Below are 13,442 nucleotides of genomic sequence, written 5' to 3'. Positions count from 1 at the left end.
ACATTCTTGGGTCTCTTCCACTCTCAGAGAATAAGTATTAAAGGGGAGAGAGAACATCTGATTGAGAAATGGGTTAAGGCTTCATAGAAGAGGTTGTATATGACATGGACTTGGGTTTTGATCTGTTGAATTTAAGAATTGATAGCATATGAGAAATACTTGGGAAATTTAGTGTTGGACTCAGAACTTGTGATATGCATTTTGCTGAAGGGGAACAACATCGGTTTCTTGATATTCATAAAAATTGGGCCCAAATCTAAATGTGTTTATATTCTTAAATTACTGTTTTTTCTCCTGGAATTTTAAGTGAAATGTTAATGAGTCATTCTTTCATTGAGCACTAATAATAATAATAATTATTATTATTTTAACAAGTGTAATTTTGAGGAATGTATACTGTTATCTTCTGGATACCTTTGAGGAATTTTGATCTGCAAACTAAACATTTTTTTTTTTTAAGTTTATTTTGAGAGAGAGAGAGAGAGAGAGAGAGAGACACCACATGTGTAAGTGGGGGAGTAGCAGAGAGAAAGAGAGAGAGAGAATCCCAAGCAGGCTCTGCATTGTCAGCACAGAGCCTGATGCAAAGCTTGAGCTCAGGAATTTCGAGATCATGACCTGAGCCAAAGTTGGATGCTTAACCAACTGAGCCACCCAGGCACCCCTAAATAGTTTAATTTTTAATTTTTGTTGTTATTTTGGAACTTTCAAAATCACTACACCTGTATATATTTTTATTACAATTTTTCTGTCCAGAGCTATGTCAAAAGTTGCCACAATTCTTTCTTGCACATCACTGGCTGAATACATTTTTTAGCTGTTACCTGTATACATCACTCATTTTCAACATAATGGAATAATCTCACTGTTCATTTAGAACAATAGAAGGGGTGGCCTGATAGTTTAGAGATGTGTCCTGAAGAGTTTATGGATGAACTATTACAGTGCCTGGAATCTGCTTTAAAAATAGTTGGGAGTCAAGAGTGGGGTTAGGCAGTATATGGAAGTCTGGAGTTTGGTTAACCGTTAATGCACCAATGTTAATTTCCTACTTTTGGCAAACGTATCATGGTTACATGAGGCATTAACGTTAGGGCAAACTGCATGAAAGGTATATGGGAACTTTCTGTACCATCTGTGTACCTTTTCTATAAATCTTAAAGTATTCCAAACTAAAAAGTTAATTTAAATATAAGGGTGAGGGGTAATAGAGCAGATATGACAAAATGATGAAAATGGCTGAAACTAGTTGAAGATTCTGTGTTTCTCTCTTGGGTAAGTGGAGCTTTGCTGGCCTTCCTCTTCCTTGCATCTGGGTGTGCAGGACACTACCCAAACATGGACATCTTTATTCTGTTGTTCATGTAATCCTTGGCTGCACAGTCATTCCCACCATGTAACATTCTAAAGACTGTCCACTTCCTTAGAGGAAGGAGCATGAATGATTTCCAGTGATTATGTCTCTCATGATGGATTATGATAGAATTCAACTGTAATGCATTCATACAAGAACTGCTAGAAAATTGATATCATTGGATACAGTTTATTAATAGCTTTCCATCACCTGTTGCCCTAGACTTCCCTTTACTGTGTCATTTAGAATAAAATATTAGTAAGGGGAAAATGAACATATATGCTAATGTGAGATTGACATTAGGAATGCTGTACAGAGTCTGGTTCTCTTTCTTAATAAAAAGGGAAAGTTTGACTAACTTATTATGCATGTGAGGAAAATATAAGAATGTGCTTGGGGAAAAAAAATTGTGTGCCTCCTCCCTCCAGCCCCCGATCTTGAAGATGTGGCCCTAGTGAGTGACGACCAAGGAGAGAAGACTACTAGGGCCTTGACTAAAAGATTCAGGAAAAGAATCTAGTAGTTGTATGTAGGACTATATGAATGATATCTTGATCTGCCTGTCAGTAACAACATGTTGTTAGACTATTGACAAGGACAAGTTTTAGTGTATCACCATTCTACCAGCCTGTAACATAATTGTGTCCTTTACACCTTATGTCAGATAGGTGATGCAGTGCGGGGTTCTGTCATTACCACTAGCTAACTAGAATTTGTTCAGCACTTACCATGTTAGAAGGGTAACAGACATTTTCTTTTGTGCATTTTCTCATTTATTATTCTCTTCAAAATCCGGGAATATTGAAATTGTACACAGGAATTGTCTTGGGTTCAAGCTTCAGAAAATAATTCCTCTCAATGCGGTACTAAAAATAGCCCCGGAATGAAACCTGTTTTGTTAGCTTCCAGGAACACCATTTCTTTCTTTCTTTTTTTGTTTTTGTTTTTAACATAAATGGGAAAGTTTATTAAAGCGAAAGTACACTTTTGAGATGTGAGAGTGGGCGAGCTCTCTGTCTCTCGAGAGTGCTGCCAGGAACACCATTTATTAATCACCGCAGCTAGTACAAATGTATTACCAATTGTTGTAATTGTTGTAAAAGTTGGGCTTTTGCTCTTGAAATGAGAAAAAAACCCCACATAGTCTCAAGTCTGGTTATCTAAACTTTTCAATCTTCTTTTTCCTAAATCTTTTATTTAATACCGTCTATTGAATTCTTTCTGCATTACTTGCAGTCTAGAGAATTTGATCTAAGGATTGTGACCCTGAGAGCTGGAGTCACCCATTCTTTAAACTGTTGGCCCCACGTGGGGTCAGTCTCAGACCTGGCACCAGTCAGCCCAGCACGTGTTGTGTTCCTAAGAAGGCCTTGCTATGTGGATCTGGCATGTCTATTTTAAGGCCATTTGACTAGTGCTGTTTTTTCCGTACCTTTGATGTGAGTTTCTAGTTCCAAAACAGTAGTTTCAGCAGTTAGTATAGTTTAACCCCGTGCTTGGAAATGTTATGGGGTAATATTTCATGTTACTACAAAATGAAAATAAGAAGTCACTGAAGTTGTCATTGCTAACATTAGAAAATCTTTATAGTCTATGAGAATATGAGTATATATAGTACATCGAAAACTATCCATGTATTTTCAAGCCTTTTTCGAAATAAACAGTTTTAGTTATTGTTTTAGAAAAACCATTAGATCTTAAAAATTGGAGTAGTGAGCTGGATGATGGACTAAAAATAAATCAGGCACAAGTGGTTTCATGTAAAGATCAGCTGGATTTTATTTAGTATGATCTAAATGGTTTTAAATCGTGTTGCCAAAGGGCTTTCTGGCATCTTACATGGAGATCATTTTGCATATTTCTATCAAGAAGTCAGTTCCCAATATTCAAATGGATACTTCATGAATGACTCTGAGTCTGTGTCATAAAACTTTTTTAGGTTTCAAGGATAATGCAAGGTGTTGTGTTGGTTCAGCAGTACTTTTTAGGTTTTTTGTTTTGGTTTTGTATGAACGTGGTTTAAGCACCACAAGGGTGCTGCTCGATTTACATTTAGAAACAGTTTCTGAGTAAAGCAGGCCACATATGGTAGCTGTCTTTTACTTAGGCTATCCCTTCTCTTTCCCAATACTTACTGTCACTGAGACAGGAAGTGATAGCATGAAAAATCCCATATTTTATGCACTGCTCTCACCACTTGATTTTTCTTTTGGAGTCTTGGTCTCCTTATGTGAAGCAAAAGTCTTGGTTACTTTTAGGCGGAATGCTTTTGAAAGATGGTAGTACAGGATAGGATCAAAACACAGGTTCGACACTGCCAGGAGCAGCGTGGCCTCTTTGGCTTTGAAGAGTGAAATCCTGGTTGGGCAGTCAGATATTACTTCTGTCTGGCTGAGGGTGTATGGGATTCGGACAATGTGATACGGAACAAAGCATATGATGTAGCCTGTAGTCACTAAAAGTATGTTGATGAGGGCCCTTTTCACATATAGATAATTTTCATTATCTTTGTTTCTGTAGAGTTGTCGAATTACAAGGCAGTTAGATATTAAAATGATGGCTGAGAAATTTAAAAATATTGCTACACATATGAAATTGGTCAGCAAATGCCAGTTTCTTCCAAACTCCTTTTTGAATTCCATGCATCCCACATTTGGCTTCTCCTCAATGTCTTTGATGGGAATTATCATGTTGGGCACCATTATAAGAAGGACCATTAGCCACACCACAGTCGATATCATTTTGGCAAATCCAGGTTCTTGTATCCGATAAATCTTAGAGCTGTACGTCAACTGAAGACAACGATCAATACTGACAAATGCTAAGAAGATAATTGATAAGTACATATTAATGTAGATGAGGCAGGCTGTCACTTGGCAGTGAAATATCTTCAGCTTCCAGGGTGCCACACCCAAGTCAACAACGATTTTCACTGGTAATGCCAGAGTGAGCAGGAAATCAGCTGTAAGCAAGTTAATTAAGTATATGCTTACACACCTGTGATTTGTGTTGTTCTGTATGAAAGCCCAGGTTGCAAAACCACTTCCGATAATTCCAACAAGAAAAACTAAATAAAAAAAATAGGTGAACGGCTCCAGACCTGTGTAAACTGGGCAGAAGAGAGAACTGTTTGTCATCTTGAGGGAAAGGAAGGATGACTCTTCAAAAAAAAAAAAAAAAAAAAAAAAAAAAATCCGAAGAATCTGTTTAAAAAAATGGTAGGGACGTTAGTAATTAAAATTAGCGACTATTTTCTGTTAAAACATCTATATTCACAATGCTAGGTTACAATTTTTCTAATTCTTATAGGAAATTTTATTGGTGAACTTACTAGATTGTGTGACTGGTGGGAACGTCTGAGATTGTGAGGAAGCCTGGGTTTTCCATGGTGTGATTTCATGATTTTGGAATTCCCATGTATGTTTGCTTCTAGAAGGGATTTTCGTTAAGAATTTATTTTTATTTATTTTCATAAAGAGACTAATGATTTAAGTTTATTTATTTTCAGAAAGCAAGCGAGCGTGACTGACTGGGAGCACAAGCAAGGGAGGGGCAGAGAGAGGGATAAAGAGAGAGTCCCAAGCAGGCTCTGCATTGTCAGTATGGAGCCCTGTGGGGTGGGGGTGGTGGGCTACAACTCATGAACTCCGAGATCATGACCTGAGCCGAAATACAGAGTCAGTCTCTTAACTGACTGAGCTGCCCAGGCATCCCTTAAGATTTTATTTTTAAGTAACTTCGACACCCAACATGGGGCTCAAACTCACAACCCTGAGATCAAGAGTTGTTCACTTTACCAATCAAGCCGGTCAGGCGCCCCTAGAAGGGATATTTTTGACATCACACTTTTGTATTCCGGTAGTTCTTTTGCTACCAGTTGCGTTGGAAGTTAGTTTGCGGAGGAGGTAAGTGAACTGAAATTCTGAGAAACAAAGAAAGGAAATGAAGGTAACGTTGTTCGGTTGTGGCTGAGCCTGGAGAGGTTTCACTGAGCTTCCTGGCCTGCTTTTTTCGTAAATTGACAAGAGCTCTTCATGCTGGAGGAATGTAGGCTGAGAGGGGAAGTAATGGGTGACAGAAAATTGTACTGAAATTTAGAGGGAGTTACTTTGAAAGTAGGCCCTTCGTTGTGTCATCTACTAGAACATTTTCACAGTCAAAATTGCATTTCATTTTTCTTTTTAGCAGAAAGAGTTGAAGGGTTAGAGTCTGGTCTTGAATTGATGCTTACTCCTTTCTATTCCCTTACTCAGTTTCCTAATGACATAGACCTTGTGATGTCCACTATGTAGCCACATGGGACTATTGAGCAATTGAAACGTGGCCATTTCAGATTGACATGTGCTGTGAATGCAAAATACACACTGGGTTTTAAAGATGTTTTAGGAGATATTATAAAAAACATTACAAGTAGTAAAATTTCACTATTGTATACAAATAGTACAGTTAATAAAATCTCAATATTTTTATATTAAGCATATGTTGAAATGGTATTTTTGATGTATTAGGTTAAGTATGTTATTAAAATTAATTTCTCCTGTTTATTTTTGCTTTTGTAATGCAGGTACTAGATCATTCTAAAGTATCTTTCTGGTTTGTGTCCTAGTTCTATTAAACCGTGCTTGTATGGATGTTTCTGTGTCAGTGCTTTTTTTAAAAAATTATTTTTAATGTTTGTTTATTCTTGAGACAGAGACAGAGCATGAGCGGGGGAGAGGCAGAGAGAGAGGGAGACACAGAATCAGAAGCAGGCTCCAGGCTCTGAGCTGTCAGCATAGAGCCTGATACAGGGCTCGAACTCATGGACTGCGAGATCATGACCTGAGCAGAAGTCAGATGCTTAACCTATTAAGCCATCCAGGCGCCCGTTTGTCAGTGTTTTTGAGAAATTAGACAATGCATTAAAAGCTTTAAAGACTTCTAGAACAAGAATATATGATCATTGGTTACAGAATTTTCAAGGAGAAGCTCAGTTATGTTAGCATGAAAACATCTATCATACTTGAGTGTTTTCTTTTTTCTTTCATTGTAGGGTTTGAAAAGTGTAGGACATGTTCTTAGGACCATTGTGATTGACACTGATAATGCTGAAATCATGATGTATTCCCTCCACATTCCTGGAGGGAATTGTTCCTTCTCCTGGAACAATTGGAGGTTGATAAGTGCAAGTTAAACCATTTGGGCTTCATTTACTCCCTCTGACCTGGTCAAAATTAATGCTCTTAGTGCCATAGGTACATCTCTCTAGTGCTGATTCTGGTGTGCAAGCTCCTCATACATAGTAAACACCTGCCTTTTGTTTCAAAGACCAGAAGATTTTGTGTTTTAGCAGAAAAAAAACCGATACACAACTTCTTAAAAATAGCAAATAATAAGTACAGTGGCTAAAAAGTCCAAATAAGCCCATTCTCTGAAACCTCCATTTAAAAGTAAAACAACAGAGGTGCCCGGGAGGCTCAGTCAGTTGGGCATCCAACTCTTGATTTTGGCTCAGGTCATGATCTTAGGGTTTGTGAGATTGAGCCCCACATTGGACTCTGACAGCATGGAGCCTGCTTGGAATTCTCTCCCTCAAAAAAAAAAAAAAAAAAAAAAGGTAAAAAAACAAAAAATTTTGAAGTCTTTCTGATCCTTAATTCTCCTAATTATTTAATGATCCACTGTGTACATCTTGGGATGAAACAGTCTACAAGCAGACTGACAAGGCAGATGTATATGAAACTTTATAAAATGTCATTTAAAAGGGTACATGTCCTTCTTTTCCTACTTGCCATAGGACTTCAGAGTTCATGGATAATTCATTCTGTACTAAACTCAGTGAAAATAATTGAGTACTTACTTGGTGTCTGGTACTGAGCTAAGTACTTTACCTTTCATCATTCCTGTCATGTTGGTGTTATTATCCCTACTTTACATATGAGAATACTGAGGCACAACAAGGTCAAGTAACACCCAGGGTTATATAGCTGTTAAATTATAGACCCAGGATTCTAACTCAGAAGTCTGATCTCAGAAGCTATGTTCAAAACTACTCTAGAACTCTCAATAAGAGTAATGATGATGATAGCGATGATGATAATGACTATTATTATCGAGCCAGCCTTACTAAGTGCTTACTATGTGGCAGGAACTCTATTTTAAGCAATTTTCATATAAAAGAGCAGAAATAAAATATCATTCTTAACTTTTTCCCTGAATACTAATAAAGGAAATTTAGACTTTAAGTATTTTGATGTTTCTTTTTAGTATACACACACACACACACACACACACACACACACACACACACACACACCATATATATATATACACACACTATATTTATATTTATATTTATATTTATATTTATATTTATATTTATATTTATATTTATATTTAAAAAACAAACCTACATTCTATCTTTTAAATCTAAACCTCCCTTACTTTCAAAGTTCCTATGACCTAGCTGCTTCAAGCCATCCCTACAGTCTTTATCCCAATTCTCTAGATGTGTGGGATCGCTACTCTGTGACCTGCTCCTTCTTGCCTTTGTACTTTTAGTTGTGATAAAATTTGGGGGATCATAGGACTTTAAGGATGGAGGGAACCTTTAATGATAGCGTCTAGTCCAAGTCCCAGATCAGTTGAGGACACTGAGTTCTGACACTTGGGTATTGCTCAGGGTTTTCCAGCTTGTGAGAACAGGCTAGAATCTGACCATGTTGCTCATATTCTAGGCTTTCTGCCCTTATCCTTGCTATGTCCAAATCCTTCCTACCTTAAAATGCCTGGAGTAAGTTCTTCATGTCTGCAGTCTCCTACAGGCTTCACTGACTTCTTAGGACTCTGATATTTCTTTTTTAATTTTATTTTTTTTAATTTACATCCAAATTAGCATATAGTGCAACAATGATTTCAGGAGTGGATTCCTTAATGCCCCTTACCCATTTAGCCCATCCCCCTTCCCACAACCCCTCCAGTAACCCTCTGTTTGTTCTCCATATTTAAGAGTCTCTTCTGTTTTGTCCCCATCCCTGTTTTTATATTATTTTTGTTTCCCTTCCCTTAGGTTCATCTGTTTTGTCTCTTAAGGTCCTCATATGAGTGAAGTCATATGATATTTGTCTTTGTCTGACTAATTTTGCTTAGCATAATACCCTCCAGTTCCATCCATGTAGTTGCAGATGGCAAGGACTCTAATTTTTGATAGTAACTGTTTATTTGAACCTTGGCACTCTGAGCATCCTTTCCTTCTCTGGGTCCAAAGCTAGTGTTGGGATAAATTGATCTTTGTCTCTGTCTCCCAACTTTGCTCATTATTCCTTTACCGGGTGTTAGGATTTTGGCTTATGCTCTTGTATTTCAAATGTTATATAATAACAGTTAACACAATATATTTTTTTAAAGCGTTCCTGTTGCTAATATGATTTATACAAAAAAGTCTCATTTCATAGATGAATATATTAATATTCTCTGTAACTAGAACTGGCCATCCACCCATACTGCCTATGGGTAATTTATTTAAAAATAATTAGAGTGTAACTATTTATTTGATGATGCTGGAGAATCACGTGCTTTGTACTTGGTTTTCATGAACCTCAGTCTAGATTGCAATGAAAAACACATGTTGTCATTTAAAAGTTTTGGTATGTTGATTAGAGGTCTAATTATACTATAATAACATTCTGTGTTATTTATCACAAATTAGAAAACCAGGCGCTTGACAATTATTTCGTAAACCAATTATTTACCCTGTGGAAATTTGAGGTACGCAGAGGTACTACAGCAAAGAAAAGATTTCAAGTGGCTCCTTTGTTTAGATAGAGTGCCCATTGCTTAGAAAATAAATAAACTCATTACATTTTTTTTAAAAAATGAATGTCACAATAGAACGTTCTTGAAATTACCTATTATAATGTTTGCGGAGGAAAGTCCTTTTAAGACCCGTTGTACCCTGTTGTACAGCCTACAACATGGTGTTTGTCCATCATAAAATGTAATGTTGATTTACTGAATAGTTATGTTCACCTGTAGGTAAGTATTCAGTTTTGTATAAATTAAGCTTTTTTTTTTTTTTTTTTTTTTTTTTTTTTTTGAGACGGATGGCTGGGGTCATCAGATAGAGGAAAGTTCATAGTGAGAATCTATTTAGAGTTTAATAATGGGTGCCTTCTTACACAGCAGCCTTATTATATGTAGGCATTTCCAACTTAAACATTTTAAGCTTTGAAAATCATAGCTTCCCTTTCTACCAAAAGATACTTGAACATACCGAGTATTTAAAGAGACCTACCTGGGGGGATAGTCTCTGAGCCACTGCGGGCTCCTTGCAGGTCTTCACAGAAGCATGAGCTGTTGGCCTGGCCTCAGCAGTAGCAGCTTCATTGCGCGAACGTTGGCTGTACTAAAATTTTCCTTTCCTTTTCGTGTGGTTTTAAAGTGTTGCATATTGACGTAGATGAAACTGTGGTTTGTAAATAGTTTAACTCTATGAAAGTCTCCCAAAGAGGTTCTTGTCAATTTTGTGTATGCTTTCTGAAGCAATTCAGATTTGTGTATTCTGCTAGAGGAAAGATTTTTACTTGTCCATTGTAGTACCTAACAGTTTTTTGGTTTTTTTCCTTAAGCACCCAAGATGTGTTTTCCATCATAATGATATGAAAGAACATCACTTTTTGTGCCTTGAAAGGGGCTGTAAGTTAAATATATTAGATCTTGAAGCCAAATTTCTGATACTCATCAGCCTTTGGAAGTTAATTGTAGTTGGGATTAAAACAATTGTAGTTGGGATTCTGCTGAGACATTTATTAATAAACAACAAAAAGATGTCATATGACATAGTCTGTTGAAGTTCATGTTTTATTTTTTGGTCATTGTAGAAAAATCTGGAAATAAACAGAAGAAGAAAATTATATGCACAGAGATAATTACTCTTAAAATTTTTGGTATATAAATTGACACAAATTTTGGTACAGATTTAAAAATTCTATGTGTATGTACACCCATCTAATGTGTTATTATATTGTGCATACTGTTGTATGGTTTAATTTTTTCATTCAAGGATATACTGGATCTGTTTTTCTAAGTTAAAAGAGTAGGCCTGCCAGGAGTAGTTGTCAGTTTGGGCCCAACAGCTTAATGCATTGAGACAGGTATTTAGTGATCAGTACATTGTATGTAATAGGACCTTCCTGTGCATTTCCTGTGCATTTAAATTGTTTGGTTAGATGCTTATTCTGCTTGTGGTGAGCACGTGCTCACTGAGTGTCGGAATGGAACTCATCGTGGTGAGGGACCTAAAAAAAAGTCACTATCTCATCCACATCATCAAGTGGCTTTGCTAGGTTATCTGCTTTGAATAAAGGTAGGTTTTGAGCTCATATGTCAACCTTATTTTCTGGAGCTCTAAGTCTGCTTGTCCAAAGTGCAAAGCCATTTCTTCATCAGTTAGGGTCTGATTTTCTAGTGTTGCTTTATTGCTCTGGTAGTTGCTTTGATTTTGTCTCTTTTTCTCCTAATTATTAGTTTTCCAGATTAAAAAAAAAAAGAAAAAAGAAAAAAGAAGAAGAAACCTCTCCAGAATCCAAAATGAATCCCTTTCGGTATTCACTTTCAAAAAGAAAAGATCTCTCAAGATACTAAATGAGATGTTAAGTTAGAGAATTTGGGGAGAGTTTAAGGGAACTTTTGAAACAAAACAACAAAACACAACAATGTAAGGATGCTTATGATGATAGTGGCTGTTTGTCTCACATTTTCTGGTGTTTTTCCAAATTCATGTAGTGATAACGATGATTAATATGAATATCAGTAATAATTATTACCACTGTTATCATAATCACTTTGCAAAAGAAAACTTTTTACATATATTCACTTATAAATCAGATGAAAAAATCCTACATCTTAAGAACCAACGTTAACTTTCATCATAACAATGCTGGGAAATAATCCGTCTTTTATGATTTGTGTTCAATGTTGTTGGATAGGACTCACTGAAAATACATGTCAGAAAAGGCGCCCTTGCAGAGTCCAGTAAGTGGGCAGTTAGGCTCAGGGTTTATATTCGCTGGGGTCCAGAGAGGGTGGGATGGAGAGAATTTGGTGACATGGGGCTGGCCACCACCTGAGTGGTGAATGGTACTAACAAGGTGGGAAGCAAAACTGGAATGAATGGTTTTTGGTAGTGAAGCTTCTTTTTCCTTTTTTTAAGGAATGCTTATCTATGTTTACTTTCCTGTCCACTTTGGGGGTAAAGACAGAATTTAGAAGTCTGTTCAACTATTATTAAAAGTCTAAGGCCACAGCTTTTGTGTCTGGATTTCCAGATCTAAACGAACTGAAGTACCCTTGTTCTCAGTTGTTCTGTTTCCTTTTTGGAATGGTGAGCAACCAGACTTTTAATAGTGAAACTGAACCATGTTCTTCCTTTTGAGAATGAGGTTGAGGTAACATGATATTTTGTGGAAGTTTATTCAGAGTGGAAATATACTTTTTTGTGGCTACCGTCCCTGTTTTGTTTTTGTTTTTAACATGAGTTCCATGTGAATTTCTAGAAGTTACTTCTTTATCTGTTTCATTAAGGACAAATGTTTGTCAGAGTGTATTTTGTTAGTGTTCTGGGAAATTAGAGGTCATCACTAAACCAGTATTTCAGAAACCCAAGTAGGGACAAGTGTGGTGAAGTTATTTTTTCCTTACGTTGGTCATGGCAAGTACTTTTTAAGAAGTGACTGGTCACTTTACTGTTTACTTTAATGGATATTTTGTTGTTTAAAATAAAAAGCAAGGGGCACCTAGGTGGCTCCATCGGTTAAGTGTCCGACTTTGGCTGAAGTCACAATCCCCAGTTTGTGGGTTCGAGCCCCGCGTCAGGCTCTGTGCTGACTGCTGGGAGCCTTGAGCCTGCTTCAGATTCTGTGTCTCTGTCTCTCTCTGCTCCTCTCCTGCTCATGCTCTGTCTCTCTCTGTGTCTCACAAAAATAAATGTTACAAAAAAAATCAGAACAAAATTGCTGCACAAGTTGAGATAGAAAATTTTTATTGTAGTCAGCTCCTCCAGGCACACAAATCATGCCTTTGATCTTATCAAACACAAATATCAAGCAGTCTTTTGGTAGAAGTGTCATTTTTAATGCTTAACATTCTTAAATTTTCTTTTTTAAACATAGCACAGTAGCCCTTTGGAGCTAATAAGGAAGGGGAAAATGAATGTTGAGTAGGTAGTCACTGCCACAGCCAGACACGGGTCTGAGAGCTTATTTGCTCCAAAGAAATCCATGAGATCTTAGGAGAGTCCTCACTTTACAGGTGGGGAAACTAAGGCCTTGCCCAAAGCTGCACAGTTAGACTTCAGGGTCCTGGCCCTTCATATGCTTCTTAAATGAAAATGTTGGGCAACAGTGGTTACACAGGAGTCTGGCATGTCCTTCCAGCTGCCCCCTGCCCCTCTGCCCCCCTCAGTGTTCCCAACTTTTTGAATTCGGGTGCTGCTGAATTTCAGAGTTTGCAACTGAGGATGTTCTCAACTCGAAGTAGTTTGCATCCCAAAGTATTTTTTTGATCTTTGGGCAAGGGGCTGTTCCTCAATTAAGAAATGCTGGTGATCAAGATATTTCTCCTTCAGGGTGTGGGGCTCCCTGTCTACCTTCTCTCTGGAACCACTGTGCTTTAGGGTTGCGTTTTGAAACTTTTTAAAAATACATAGTTCCCTTTCCCAAAGGGGACATTTTTCCCCAAAAAAGTTCAGACTTTTTTTCCCCTGACTCTCACTGAGACTGGCAGCTTTCAGTCTGAGAGCGATGAATGTGATTAGACAAGAGTACTTTATTTTTAAAATGTGTATTTATTTATTTTGAGAGAGAGCACAAACGTGTGCATGAACAGAGGAGGGGGAGTGAGTGAGTGAGAGAGAGAGAAGGAGAGAGAGAGAGAGAGAGGAGAGGAGGTAAGGAGGGAGGGGATCCCAAACAGGGATCTTAAAAAGCTAACATGACCTGAGCCGAAATCAAGAGTAAGACACTTAACTGACTGAGCTCCCCAGGTGCTCAGGTGCCCCGATAAGAGTACTTTTAAAACCGAGGCATAGAATACAGAACTTCTAACATGTGGC

The 13,442-nt window shown here is 37.4% G+C and overlaps 2 protein-coding genes across 2 annotated transcripts in view; one reads left to right on the top strand and one right to left on the bottom strand.

Moving 5' to 3' along the window:
* The window catches only part of MED12L (mediator complex subunit 12L), a 333,810-nt gene that overhangs the window by 105,279 nt on the left and 215,089 nt on the right, over positions 1-13,442 (top strand). The gene's annotated exons all lie outside the window — the stretch shown is intronic.
* Positions 3,109-4,533, bottom strand: GPR171 (G protein-coupled receptor 171). Its single transcript, XM_019439834.2, has one exon. The coding sequence runs from the start codon at positions 4,489-4,491 to the stop codon at positions 3,532-3,534; it is 960 nt and encodes a 319-aa protein (XP_019295379.1). The 5' UTR covers positions 4,492-4,533; the 3' UTR covers positions 3,109-3,531.

Source organism: Panthera pardus, unplaced genomic scaffold (assembly GCF_024362965.1).
Source record: "Panthera pardus isolate Hobbes unplaced genomic scaffold, ASM2436296v1 HiC_scaffold_16, whole genome shotgun sequence".
NCBI lineage: Eukaryota > Metazoa > Chordata > Mammalia > Carnivora > Felidae > Panthera > Panthera pardus.
Note: the sequence above shows the minus strand (reverse complement) of the source record. Positions and strands in the feature narration are given on the sequence as shown.

Excerpts from the sequence above, each read along its gene's own strand:
- GPR171 (XM_019439834.2), bottom strand. The coding sequence starts at position 4,491 with ATGACAAACAGTTCTCTCTTCTGCCCAGTTTACACAGGTCTGGAGCCG.